Genomic DNA, 15066 nt, shown 5'->3' with positions numbered 1-15066 from the left:
AGAACCTGGCTCCCAGTTTCCTCCTGAATTTCTGACAGGGCTGGTTCAGACATGCTGTGGAACCTGTAGTCAAAAGGGAACCAAGGGTTGGGAGAAAGATTTTTTGCAAGTACTAGAAATGTTATGCTCCAAGGCATAAAAGCACATGAGCTAGTGTCATGTGGCAAACCAGCAGTGGCCAGTGGCTGAGTTCTGCCTCTGCTCTGCATCTAAAATACCATCACCTTAAACCACTCCACAACCTGCTGCTGTCTGCCCGACTGAACTCCCCACAGGAGGGAGAACCCAGCCCCTGGCGATACAGGCTACTGGAGCCTGAGTTGCACAAATATATTAAAATTTATTTTGACTGACTGAACTTGAAATATTTTGTTTCTAAATGTATAGTAGGTTGAACATTTCTCCTGAAAAAAAACACATCAAATTGCTTTTGCTTTATTTCAGCTGAGTTTAAACCATTTTCTTGATTTAAAAAATAAATAAACCAACCCTCAAGTATACTGTCCCTACAGCTTATGTGCTAGATGGATTTTTATGTCTGACAAGTAAATTGTCAACTAGTGCATATAAAAAATACTCCCTTTACTCATCTGTACATTTCTACAAAGACTCTGGAGTTTAAGCTTCATTGTGATTGATTCTATGGTGCTAGAAAATATGAGTTTAAGATTCTGATGCACCTTCTAATTTCTCTGACAATTAGGAATATGTTTAATTAGGGACTACCACCTCCCCCCAAAACAGATTTCTGAGCATGGCATACACTTACTGTACTACAATAGTTGTGTTTTTTTCCTTATGTTGTCCTCTTCCTACCTTGCACAGTGAGCTGAATTATTCCACGGTCCTCCCCATAAGAATTGATAGCGTGGCAGGAAAAGAAGCCAGAATCTTCACGCACAGTTGGCAAAATCTAGAGGTGGATTGAAAAGAAGCCATTGATTCAACAATATGTACAGAAAACAAACAAATATAAGCATCTTTCAGATACATAGTGGGGAAATGATATAAACTTTCTCTTTGCAGTAGTACACTGATATTGTATGTGTGTATATAACACACATGTAACTATGCAAAATAAGTATTAATGGCATGAGTGTAAGGTCCAAAAAGCTGGTATCCATCAAGACTAGAAGCAAGAGCTAAATTTACTAGAAAGTTGGGCATTTCCCCTTTCCAGTGGTAGAACCCTTTTTTTAGCTCTGTTGGGTTACATGAGGTCAGATCTTTAATTTTTCACTGATCCAGGGCTCAATATTCCCTATTCTGCACCTAAGATCACTTAAATATTTTACTTTGAAAGCATGAAAGAAACTTTTCTTTGGCAGGTTGTTTTTTTTTAAAAGGAAAATGGCAGATGTTTGAAGCAACTTAATATCTGGAAGTAATCCTAGTGGAGATGGATTTGTGGGCAGAGTGCAGATGAGGTGGTCAAAAATGCATAATAAATGCAATTTAATGTATGGTGTCACAAATTATTGCACGAAACTCTGGATATAAGCACCATAATAATGATATCTACACATTATATATATATGCACTTACATATATTATAGGTGTAGCTGGTAGAGCCAGCTATTATTAAGCGGTCTGTCTCAGGCTACTGTTTTTTTAATTTCAGTCACAATGGTCAAACCCTGTGCTTTGGAACAGGGACCTGAAATTTGGCAAGGGGGTGACTTATCAGGGATGTGCCTTTTTTTCATCCCCTTGAAAATCCACCCAAATGTAGCCAAGTTATAAGACTTTAAAAAATTCCAGTTTGTAAATGCCCAATAGAGAGCCATGACTTCAGCAGCTAAAATCTCCACAGACTGCCTCCTAACTGAGTATGTTCAAACCTCTCCCAGCTCAAAGTGCTGACTAGACTGCTCATGCATCATCCCCTCACAAATCCTACGTGACAGGACTGCACATGAGCCATCATACAAATTTACGGAGCATGCTGCATCCTCTCTCTTCTCCTAGAGCTGACCAGATTCTGCATGAGCCATGCTCACAGAGTGGCTGAACATGTGCCTTCCAGCCCAGAGCTATATCATAGAAGCTGGAGTTTCCCTGTAATGGCTGCTCCCAGCTGCTCCAGGCCAGGGTGGGACCAAGCAAAGGAAATGAGAGAAAGGAACCTGTCTCTCCTGTGCTCTCAATAACTCCCCTGCTGGCAATCCAGGCAGTGTGGAGAAGGAAACTGTGTGATTCTAACATAGAGAGGGCAGGGAATTGTGGGAAGTGAAAGGATGGTCTCATGGTTAAAGCAGCTGAATGCTGTCCTGGAGAACTGGATTCTATCCCTGCCACTGTCCCAGAGTTCTTATGTGGTACTCAGCAAATCACTTAAATCAGACTTTTCACAGATGGTCACTAATTGTGTTTTTCTCATTTTCTGGGTGCCTGATTTGAGACCCTTGGATCTGATTTGCAGAAGTACTGAACACTCATAGCTGCAACTGAAATCAATGGGAGCTGTGCTTTTAACATATAAAGTGCTATATAATGCTACATACTCTGAAAAATCAAGTTGTAGGAGTCTTAAAATGGACACCCAAAATGTGTGGAAACATTTGATCATAATCTCTCTGTGCCTCAGTTCCCCATCTGTAAAATGGGGATAATACCTCCACTTCACCTCACCCAGGCTGTCTGTGAAGATAGATTAATTAATGTTTGAGAAGCACTCAGACAGTATAATTATGAGTGCCATAGAGAATCCTATGAGGAAATGAATAGTTTTATATTCAGAATAGGGTTTGAATAGTGTGCAGTAAATACGGCCTGGGGCCAACACAGAACAATTAAACTAAAATATATATCTATATATTCAATAGCTGTTCATTAAGTGAGCACTGTCCATGTGGTGTACTGAATGAGGTAGGGTTTCCTGTGGAAAAAACATTATGTGATCATGTAATTAAAGACTGTGAGGGGGACAAATTAAGGTTGCACAGGCAACCTTAATTCTGACGTTTCTTAACTTTTGAGAGCTTGACTTTTCAACCTTAATAATATTCTTGTAACTTTTTTTGTTCATTTATATATATAGCTATCTCTCCTTCTATATAATATATATATATCACTACCATATTATTTCATGAACAATTTGCTAACCAAGAAAGGGATTAATGCCCCAATCTTGCACACAGAAGTGCTATCATATGCACCCAGATGGAATCACACTAAAATCAGCAAGATGGTTGTGGGTGCAAGGACCCATGCTAATGTATCTATTTGCACAACAGATTTATTTGTATGTAATAAATATTATTCATTGCATACGTACATGCACACACCCACATAGGACCTTATCCTCTCTCGCTGAAGTCAATGACAAAACTCACATTGACTTCAACAAAAGTAGAACAGGAGCTTTACTGGATATTCTTCAAAACATCTTCCAGCTAGTGAAGAAAAAGCTATATTTTACTGTGCGAGTATAGCTTAGCATCATCACAGAGCTAGAGTTATTTCCTTGAGTTTGATATAAAACATCTCTTCTTGTTTTTTTTATAGTGTAACTGAAAAGCAGTACTGGAAATCAACAAGAATTTTGCCAAATTATGCAGAACGTTTTGCATTGTATTCTTTGGAAGGTTTTTTGAAAAATCTGTGGGGTTTGGTTTTTTTTAGTATATTACTAAATATACATGCAAAAACATAGATGGGCGGGTTAGTAACTTATGTTTATTGATGAGTTTTAAATAAAACTCACTGTTTAATTCACCTGACCTTGTCTTTTCTTAATCCTTCCCATCTGCTGTTCCAAATAATTTTCTTCCCAAAGACCTTCCACTTCCTTTTATCCCTCCCTTTGAAGATGTTGTCAGTCCCTCCTCCACTACATCTTTCCATCCATCCCAAGACAGAAGACGGTAGCGGCTCAACAGATGAGCTGCAGAAAAGTGAAGTGTTGCTTAGCCCTGCTGCCCAGACAGAAGTGTGTGTGTGTGGGGGGGGAAACAGCCTTGTTGGTGACCTTCCCAAATAGAGGTGGGGGACAAGGGGAGACACCGGTGCTTCCAGGGCTCTAGAGCCTGGAGGGATTCCTGGTGACAAACTGCACTGGAAACAATAGTTAAAAGCAAAAGAAGATCAAAGAAAGGTGCCCCAATTGCTACATTAGGCATGACATCCACCTACATCTTTAAATACAGGGTATTTTGGACCAAAAAGTGCAGCAGCATCAGATGTAGCCTGTGCTGATGTCCTTAGTCCTGATGTCAATTTCAACACTAAGAAGGGCTGTATTACAAAACCACGTTAGGATTCATCACCTGGTCTCAGCGACTTGGATAGTGTGTTATACACGTACTGGTAATACAGACTCCAGGCCAAATTGTGGCTGTGTCAGGCTGGATGCAGTGATGGGGAGAGGGTGCAAGAAGCCCTTTGTCCCTTGCTGCAGGCTGCCGTAATGGAAGAATGGGCAAGCTAGCACCACCAGAAACAATACTGTATCCAGAATGCATTTCTAGGCAGAGTGAGGGCAGGCTCATGGCACCAGCCTACTAGGATAGCTTCACTTGTTTAGCAAGGGCTACCTCTGCTCTTTCTCCCACTAGTGCCCATGCGACACTATGCCTCACAAAGCCATAATGCCATTAAGGTGGTACACCTCCTTCCCATACCCTTTCCAACTGAGTCTCTTCTGGCTTAACTGAGCCCTGTCTATATTTGACAGATAAAGCAAGATTCATAGCTATGATGCCACCAGAGAGCTGCATTTCACATAAGTAACAGCAAAGCTGTGAAATATGACTTCTTGCCAGCTGGCTGGATGATTTTTGCTACAATATCCAGTATCTGCTGAATATTAACAGACACAGCGCAAGTCCTTCTCATGTCCCTGAGGCACTTTTTCCTTTAACCTCACTTGGTTTAGGATATTTTAATGGACATTTTATCTGATTATTACTCTGACTGCCTTGGTGCCACTCAGAAGCCCAGACGGGAAGAGGGAGAGAGGGCACTTGAAAAACACAGGGCCCGATTCTCTTCCTTCTTACACTGGTTTTGTACCAATATGACTCCACTGACTTCAGTTACTCCTGACTAAAAGCAGTATAAGCAAGAGGCATATCATTATTTTTAGATTGGCAGGAAGGGTGGGGGCAGCTGTGCCTGGTGTCCTCAGCCATAAAAAATAGAAGCAAGCAATGCTCTAGAATGTATAAACAGGTCATCGGTCACTTTGCTTTAGTACCTGCAGGGTAGAGATGACTTCATCACCCACTTCCTTGGTGGAAACAAGATAGCGAGACATTTCAGGGTTAATGATTCGATCTTCTTTCTCCCAGCGGACTATGATGGGTTTCTCTCCATGTGCTGTGCAGCTCATCTCTTTCTTTTGACCCTGTGTTGCCAAAGTGGTGTTTGGATAGGAAGTGATCATAGCAGGAACTAAAAATCAAAAACAAGGCAGCTCATCAGTGAGACAGCTACTCTAACCGAGGTCTGGCCTTGGAGTCTCAGGCTCAGCCATGCTCTTGATATGTCACTAGCTAGCACAAATACATAGCCAATGGTTTTATTTTCATTTTTATGTAATATCAGAAATAATATTTTAACTGAAGATGGTCCCGAGCCAACATCTGAGATCCAAACAATTCTTCTTACACATTAGGGAGCTAAGAATCTAGATTTGAAGCTTGAGTCCATCCTTATCTTTGATAAATTAAAATATGCAACGATACAGAAAATTACTGTGAGCCATAAGCAGTCAGGGACATGGCCTGTAAAGATGTGATGGAAGAACTTTACATTCAGTGCCATGCTTCTATGTTGAGATTCAGTAGAAATGACTAAGGAAGACCAATGGAACATGCATTTACATTTCTATTTATTTATAAATATATTATGCATTATTGTCAGCATTACAGTGGAGATCAGGGCCCCATTAAGCTAGGAGCTGTACAAAAACACAAGAGACAGATGGCTGCACAGAGGAACTTACGATCTATGTAGGCAGAGTATATAATTATCATATGTACTGCACATGTTTAGATATAAAGCTGATGCTAAATCTATCCTGATTTTCTCCTGCCATATTGAGTAGTCAGTTTTCAGTCTATTCATGCTAATTGTCTGCTGTGTTGGCTCTATGGGGCTAAGAAGAATAAAAAAGCTGTAAAATCTTACTTTTGTCACAATCTATATAAAGAAAATGCAATTTTCAAGTTTCATTTCAAAATCTACATTATGGCATAGATGTAATTATTTGTAGTCCTTAGAAGTCTTTTATTGCATGTCCTCCCCTCACGGTTCCTTAAAAAGACAGGCTCAGAACTGACAACTCCAAAACTGAACCTCTTCTCAAAATATCATTTCAAGAAAACCAGACCCTGAAATATCTGCCTTCCTTTGACACTGGGTGATGCAATAAAGCGAACCACAGCTGAGTGACTCACCAACAATAAGCACACAGGGGTGCTGGGTTAGTTTGTGGTTGCTGCCCTGCACTGTCTCTCTGCACTGCTTGTTCTGTTCTTGTGAGCCAGAAGATAACTGACATTTAGAAGACTCCTAAATTTTGACAGTAGCCTGATCACAAGAAAGGAGCAGCAGAGCCACTCAGAGGAACAGTGTGGCATCAGCTTTGTGTCCAGTTGTATATGTAAGTTTCTGAACAACATGCTCTAAAGCAGGCCAGGATGGGCCATGGAGCAATCAGACATGTAGCCTGTGGAGTGGAATCTGGAATGAACTCAGGGCCACTGCCTGTTCCCACCACACACATTGGCCAAAAAGTGAGCACTGCCACAAATGCTGTGATGTGCTGCTGAATATCACACTACACTCACTCTTGGCCGCCTATGGCTTTTCTACACAGCATTTTGGAGCAAGCCACCCAGCCTGTGTCAACAGCCCTGGGCTAGCAGGGCTTGTGCTAGAGCTCTAAAAATAGCTGTACGGACAATACTTTAAGTTGCAGCTCAGGCTGGAGCTCAGGTTCTGGAGTCAAGGAGGGGTGTGAGCTTCAGAGCCCAGCTCCAGCCTGAGCTGCAACTTTAGCATGCTCTCTACACAGATATTTTTAGAGTGCTAGCAAGAACCCCTCTAATCCAAGTTGGTCAACTTTGGCTGGGAGGCTATCTCCAAAATGGTGTGTAGACATACACCGAGACTCTGCTCCCTGAGTTGCCACCTGAGGGAGTGAAGAAGAAGTGCTTTAGTCACTCACACATCTGGCTCCCCGCTTATGTAGAGATCATGGCAGGAGAGAAGAAAGAACCGTTCAGTGATTAGAACCCAGCCTGACCTGCACTGCTGCTGCAGTATCAGAATGAGACCTTCTGAGGTCCTTCTCTCTGTCTGTCCGATAAGCCAGCCACAAGCCTCCCGCTTCTTTCCAGGAAAGGAGCAAAGCCTGTTTCCTTTTCTTCATCTTGGAGTCAGGCAAGCTAAGTGTTCCCTTCTTCTGGGTGCTACCATCATTAAGCTGTTGTCTGAGCAGAGTGAGAAAACAGTCCCCACCAAGGAAATGTACTGAAGTAAGTCTGCTCAAGACAGCCACTTCCATCTTTACACTGACAGGAAGTAGGTTTGCCTACAGATTATATTGTGGGTACAATCTTGAAGATTTGTCCTCTGACCTTGGGTAGGCTACCACAGGCACAAGGTATAAAAAAATGGTGCCATGTTGTGCCTCACCCTGCTATCCAGTGTTTGGAATAACAGTGGATAAAAGCATGCGGACATGCATGTCAATGGATAAGGACAGGCAGATATGAGGAGTCTCGGTGATAGAGGCGATGAAGGATTAACCCTTTCAGATGCTCTGGACTGAGACTAGAAATGTTGCTTCACTGTCTCCGTCCTCTCCAAGCCTTGGAAAGTAATGAAAAAATAAATACCTTCCATGTAGGGAGGTGAGAGCGAGCATAAGAGAAACACAGTAAATTATTGGGATAATATGTTCATATGATGACATAAGAAAGCGTATGACAGAAATAAAATGTTAAAGACATGATGTCAGGACTCCACTATCAGCCATTCAGGCAGTTAAAAACACAGCTAGTACTTTTCCGAGGCAACCCTTGTGGCAGGGTTGGTAGGCAATTCATGAATGCTTGGAAAGAGGGCCTAGGCAATTGCAAATAGGAAAGACGTCCGTCATTCAGTTAAGATCTAGCCCAGGCTGAAAAAGTTTGAAAGCTCTGTGTGCTGAACGGAACCACCTTCCTCTGAATTGAATCAGGCCCTTTACTTGGAGGTGCCTGGGGGCGGGAGTAGAGGGAGGACACTCCTTGCCAACCTCTCACATCCAGACCTACTTCCACAGTACTGTTCTCTCCACTTGTATGCCTGGTGAGCCTGCCTCTTTTTGTCAGGCAAACAGTCAATTCGTTTCATTTAAATTTTTGTGGGTCTCAATTTCGGAAAGAAAATAGTGCCACTCAACTTGGTTCAGGGCCTTTCCAGTCTTTTCTTCCAGACTAAGCCATTGCTAGTGGACAGAAGAAGAAACCTTTTTAAAATGAATTACTATAATTGCTGTTTTGAAATGCTAATGATTGGTGGCATGACCTTTTCACGTGTCAGAGCTATTGATGCTTGGATGTGACAATATGTCAGGATGCAGCCCTTTCCGTTAGAAGGGTTTCTGAACCATAACAAACCAATCTGATAATTAAAATGGTTGTGGAGCTGTGGGTTAGAATTAAAAATTGGATCTAATTACAGATGGGATTCTTAGAAAGGTTTTCTCTGAGATATGATACATTTACCAGGCATCATTATGCAGTCTGATTATGTATGTCTTGTAAAACTGTTCGTATATTAAATCCTGATAAACTTTTTTACAGAGAAGTGTTCCACATTAAAGATTACTTGGAAGAGGAAACTAAGTTGACAGGAATTCCTGCTTTCATAAAAAGAAGTGGTGGTCCCCATTTCTCCAGGAGTCTCACAAAATATAATACTGTATTGCTCAGCTGATTTATTTCACCAAAGTGTGACTTTCCAACTGTCAACAAGACCATATAGTCAGAGTGTCAGCTTTTGAGGTATGCACTCATTTGCATCTAAACTTACAAATCACTAAATTAGGCATATACAGTTATCCAATTTATGGACACAAACGTGGGTTTTATATGTGTACCTGGGGACACTGGCACATTTTGGCCCTGGTCCTGAAACTTTGGACAGACAGCTGCACCTATGCTCTAAATGATGTAGGATATGAAAAGGAGGCCCTTTGAAAATGTGGCTTACAAGTTCTAGCACCAAGTGCCTGAACTTGCACTTTTGAATTTAGTCAGAGCGGACATGGGGCTTAGAAGTTCACAGGCATTTTCTGTTTGTTGTAAACTATGCTTAGACAGTATTTCTACAGTAGTGTATGAACTCAATATTCACAAATTTGGTTAATCATGGAAGCTAGCAATGGAAAAAAAAACCTATAAAATTATCTAGTTGATTGATTCCCCTATCAGTATGGGATAGTCTCCAAATAGAGGTTATAGCATGATGAATAGATCTTAGTAAAAAGGGGAACAAAGAGGACCTGGGGAATTATAGACCAAGCAGCCTAAAGTTGATACCTGGATACGGGAACCAGTTTGTAAACTATTAGGGAATAATATGGTGATAAGTAATAGCTAGCATGGATCTATCAAGAAAAATCATGCCAAACCATCCTAATTTCCTTCTTCAACAGGGTTACTGGCCTACTGGATAGGAAGGGAAGCAGTAAGATGTGATACAGCTTACGTTTAGTAGGGCTTTTCACACAATCCCACATAATATTCTCATAAGAAAATTAGGGAAATGTGATTAAGCTGAAATTACTTTAAAGTGGGCACATAACTGGTTGAAAAACCATAACCAAAGAATAGTTATCAATGGTATGCTGTCAGATTGGAAGGATGTATCCAGTGAAGTCCTACAATGGTCTGCCCTGGGTCCAGTACTATTATGTATTTTCATTAATGACTTGGATAATGGAGTGGAGATTATGCTTATAAAATTTGGAAGTGACACCAAAATGGGAGGGATTGCAAGCACTTTGGAGGACAGAATTAAAATTCAAAATGACGTTGACAAATTAGAGAATTGGTCTGAAATCAACATGATGAAATTCAATAAAGAAAAGTGCAAAGCAGGAGCGGCTGTAGCATGGATTCAATTGCACCCACCATGAAACCAAGCAGGCCAAACCTGAGTGACACTGTGAATCTGTGTGCCAGGTCACAATGACTGGAGTGGAAAGCCCAACCCAGTCCTATGGGACAGGAGCCACCACTGCAGGATGAGGTCACTATCCAGCTTCCCCTCCCTCTGGGCTTCCCCTCCATACCGAGACAGGCTTAGGGTTGTGGTGCTGGGGCAGAGGGAACTTCTGTGGGTTGTCAGTGACCCCCTTGACTACAGTATAGTGCATCCATTGAATCAGGCAGCTACCTCTGGCCCTGGTACAAAGTATTACCACTTAGAAGGAAAAATCATATGCACAAATGCAAAAAGGAGAATAACTGGGTAGGTGGTAGTACTGCTGAAAAGGATCTGGGGTTATAGTGGATCACAACTGAATATGAGCCAACAATGTGATACAGTTGCAAAAAAGGCTAAAACCATTCTGAGGTGTATTAACAGGCATGTCTTACCTAAGACATGAGAGGTAATTGTCACACTCTACTTGGCACTGGTGAGGCCTCAGCTGGAGTATTGTGCCCAGTTTTGGGTGCTACACTTTAGGAAAGATGTGGACAAATTGGTCAGAGTCTAGAGGAGAGCAACACAAATAATAAATGTTTTAGAAAACCTGACCTATGAGGAAAGGTTAAAAAAACTGGGCATATTTAGTCCTTTAAGAAATGAAGGAGGGGTGGGGACACCGGGGGGAGGGGGATGGAGGGCTGAAAACAGTCTTCAAATAAGTTAAAAGGTTCTTATAAAGATGACAGTGATCAATTATTGTCCATGTCTACTGAAAGTTGAACATGAAGTAATCGACTTAATCTGCGACAAGGGAGATTTAGGTGAGATATTAAGAAAAACTTTCTAACTATAAGGATAGTTAAAAACTCTGGAACAGGCTTTCAAGGGAATTCGTGGAATTCTTGTCACTGGTGGTTTTTAAGAATAGGTTAGTCAAATACTTGTCAGGGATGGTCTAGGTTTATTTGGTCTTGCCTCGGCACTTCTTGAGGTGCCTTCCAGAAATCTGAAAAAACTCCCAGTGTTTCTAAACTTAATTTGTTCTATTTTCTCACCAAAATGAAAACAAAAAACAAAAGTTTGTTTCCGATTGAAAAACACCCAAAAGGAAACGAAACCATGAACCCTTTTTTTTCCCCTTCAATTTTTCATTTTGCTTTGTTGTTTTAGGGTATTTTTTATTTGAAACCAAGAAAAAAAACAAACCGTTTTTCATTTTGTTTTGTTTCTGCTTTTTTAAACTCTTTTTTTTTGTAATAAACAGAGCTAAATTTCAAAAGGAAAAATTTCAAAAGGAAAAGTCAAAACTTTTAATTTCAAAATGGTCTAAATGAACCATTTTGACTTGTTTGAAAAAAATCAATTTTTTTCAGCTAAAACTACTCACCAAATTTAATCTGAATTCATTAATATTCTCTCTAGTAGCATAAAACTGATAACAAGTATCTCTCCCTCTACTACAGACTTGTAGTTCAAGAATGTCCTGGACACAAGTCTGAGAATAATTTAATTTAAATACGTGCTGCATGAATTTAATTACTCAAAATCGCATATGGCCTACAAAATGAAAGGGGGGTATTTTAAATGCTTAACTCAAAAGGGTCAGCTTAATAAAAAAAGCTTTTGATATTTTCAGAATTTGAGTACAGCGTTCTATAATACTAATATTTCTATGAGTACTCAAAGTCCAAAACTGATATTTTACATCAGAGGTATACATAAGAATCTTAAAAATACATTGGGTGGTAGTGCATCTATCAATTTGCATGTCTGAGTCACAATCTGCTTTCGTGGCAACTATATGTTGTCCCATACATTGAGCTAGTGGCAAAGGCAGAATTTAGCTGCAAAAAGTGTGAAGTTTGGCTTTGAATCTGAATTCCCAGAGCTTCAGGGAAATTTGGTTTTGGGGTTCTTTTTTCTTTTCTCTAGTTTTAACTGTGCCAGCAAACAGCTAACTAACTGATATTTCAATGCCAAACCAAACTCCATTTCTATCCTTTTTCCTTTATAAAAAATTGTGATGATTTGGGGAAGTCTATCTATGTGCAGCTTATGAATTCTGGTTGATATTGGGGATCTTCTGTGTATCTGTGTCAGACTGCAAACTCTATTTTGAATGCAGAGGTTGTTTGCCTGTTGTCTTTTGCCTCCCTATTGAAACTCACAGGAGATAACAGGAGAAATTCTTGCACCTGGCACATGGCTAACAATAGATGGTCATTAACCTTTGATGATTGAACATTCAAATGGAATAACCTTGGACAAAGAGATGGCTGATACCCAGTGAACACCAGTTTTTCAAGTCTGAACTTCAGGGGTGACATAACTAAGCAACGAATCACCTGACTTTGATCACCTGATGAGGCTGCCAAAAGGGATTGGAGGTTCTAAAAGAGAGGGCCTCTCATTGAATATGGGATGGTGTGGGGGAAGAATATGTGTGAAGGGATACTGACTGGAAGGATCAGAGAGAGACACTCTGTGATTCAGAGGAGAAACCATGAACTGCAGGACAGGGGTCAACAACACTGCAGAAGACTCTGACCTAAGTCCAAGGAATGTTCCAGGATGGTGAGGGAACCGAGGCAGGGAAATGTTTATAGGATCTGTGTATCTTTTATTTTTTCTAGATCTGTGTATCTTTTGTGCTCACTAATGTAATAGTAATTATGTTTAGAAATCTTTGCAAAGCCTGTTTATGTTATGTGCTACACCTATCCTGTGTCCCTGAAAAAAAATGAATGGTAAAAACACAGTGCGCACAAGGAAAGGAGTACTTGTGGCACCTTAGAGACTGACACAGCTCTGGGAGAGGGTTTGGTGAAGGTACTTGGGGGGTAAGCATGCTGGTCCTGGGGCAACTGGGCCATCTGGTCCTGTTTTGTTAAGCAGTAACAGACACAGAGCCTGTGCCCAGGAAATGTGCCAGAAAGGCCAAGGAAAGAGACAGTGTGATAGTCTACTCAGAGCAGGGGAAGCTTAAGGACACATGAATGTGGGACCCAGACACAGCAGTCTGGTGAGTGTCCAGCAGAGGGAGTGTTACCAGGGCTGTCTGTGTGACACAAGTAAATAGATCATAAGAAACAAAATATTCAAGCAAACTTTCTTAGACAGGACACTAGAAAAAATATATAAGAAGAAATCATTTTATTCTTTAGTGACAACTATATCCTTCCTTAGCCTCCATTTCCTCTAACACAGTCGTCAGCACTGACTCTTCATTGCCATAGCAAGGATTCGTATAGCTACATATTTCCTTTCCCTCCAGAGCTGATTTCTTGCTCTCCACAATCTGTTTGCAATGATCCTAGCCCATAAACTCTCCAAGACTCTCCTCTTATTCTCCCTCCATGTCAAAAGAAGATCTCTGGTATCAAAGCCACATTCCTAAGACTACATGTTTCTCTTTCCTTCTATCTTTAACCAACTATTGTTAAGTGGTGTAAGTAGCTTAATTAAATATCTTGGTTCTTTATTGACAAACCATCTTGAACAATCTATTTAATAAAATCAATAAAATATATTTCTCAGTAGAATTTACTTCACCGTTTTGGCTTTATTGGCAGAAGAAATGTGCTGAAACCAAAACCCAAAGCCAAATAACTGAATGACATTAGGAACATTCAGACTGAGATAAATAGACTGTGGAATAAACTCCCACAGCATGTCATCAGGGTCAAAATGTAGTAAGATTCAAACAAGAAAATGTATATGAATAACAAGAAGTCATAGTTTTAGCAGTAAATACTTACTTTTAAAGTGTTTTGGAAGGGATATAAAGCTTCATGATTCAGGGCTTAACCATCTCCAGTTATTAGGATTTAGGAGGAGGCTTCCCTGGGGGCCAGATTACCCCTCATCTGCCTACTGGGGGGTTCTTTGCACAGTATCTGTTGCTGTGCTGACCCCTGTTGAAGCTAGGATTGTGGACTATATAGACCATAGGTCTGAGCCAGTATGACAATTCATACCTTCAAGATCTGAATTTTGCCGTATGAGCCCAGATCTGCTGGTATATATGTAGTGAGGGTTCTGTATTTAAAGCTGGTCTTCTGCCTGGAAGGATGATGGTTTAATTTTTTATGTCAACCAGTTATCTTCTCCTTCCTTAAGTGGATATTGTAGGGAATAACTTCACTGGTGGAGATTGTTAACTTCCCCATCCAAAATCAAGGTGCAGAATTCAGTAGAAGAGGTTACTATTAAGAACTGTTGAATTGATTCAGATAAAATAAGAACGTGTGCAGACATCTTACATCTAAATCTCAAACTATACTGAACCTGGATCTTTACTGAGTTTCAGTAAAGTTTGTTAACTTGCCTTTATTTCCTCTCTGTAATGTTTGTCCACCACTGTACTTATTATTTCATCAGGAACTGAAAATGGACATGTTGATTTACCTTTAGAAAAGCTATTCTTATTCCACACCAAAGAGGCTTTAATAAGTTAGGATAAGCTTGAGATAACCATCTGAGCCAAACTTCTCAATCTTTTTAGATTCACCCACCACAAGGCATTAGTAAACTGAAGTGAACCTGGCGTGAATTCCACTGAAAATCTCTTTATAAGAAAGTTGCAACGTTGTGAGTTTTTTCATTTTTTCTGTGTTTAGCTGAATTCAACCAGGTAGTTAAAAACATCCACCAAGGAAGAATTCTAAAAATACCCGCTCTCTGCATGTATAATGAATAATTACCACTATAGTGAGCCTACAAGCAGCAAATAGGTGCTATATTCCCAAGGACTCCTAGAAGCTGAAGAAAGAACTGTTGATGGGATGATAGCACTTGCAGGCTCTCTATAGTAGGGTGGAGGAGCAAATGTTGTTTGCTCAATTCCAAACCACCTTTAAAACTAGGGTGACCATATGTCCTGTTTTTAAAGGGACAGTCCCATATATAAGCCCT

General features: G+C 40.5%; 1 protein-coding gene across 1 annotated transcript in view; it reads right to left on the bottom strand.

Moving 5' to 3' along the window:
* The window catches only part of DSCAM (DS cell adhesion molecule), a 636299-nt gene that overhangs the window by 142235 nt on the left and 478998 nt on the right, over window positions 1-15066 (bottom strand). Inside the window, 2 exon segments of the mRNA XM_038408200.2 lie at window positions 817-913; window positions 5198-5394. Of these exon segments, the coding sequence (XP_038264128.1) occupies window positions 817-913; window positions 5198-5394 (294 nt within the window).

The sequence above is a fragment of the Dermochelys coriacea genome, chromosome 1, assembly GCF_009764565.3.
Source record: "Dermochelys coriacea isolate rDerCor1 chromosome 1, rDerCor1.pri.v4, whole genome shotgun sequence".
Classification (NCBI taxonomy): Eukaryota; Metazoa; Chordata; order Testudines; family Dermochelyidae; genus Dermochelys; species Dermochelys coriacea.
Note: the sequence above shows the minus strand (reverse complement) of the source record. Positions and strands in the feature narration are given on the sequence as shown.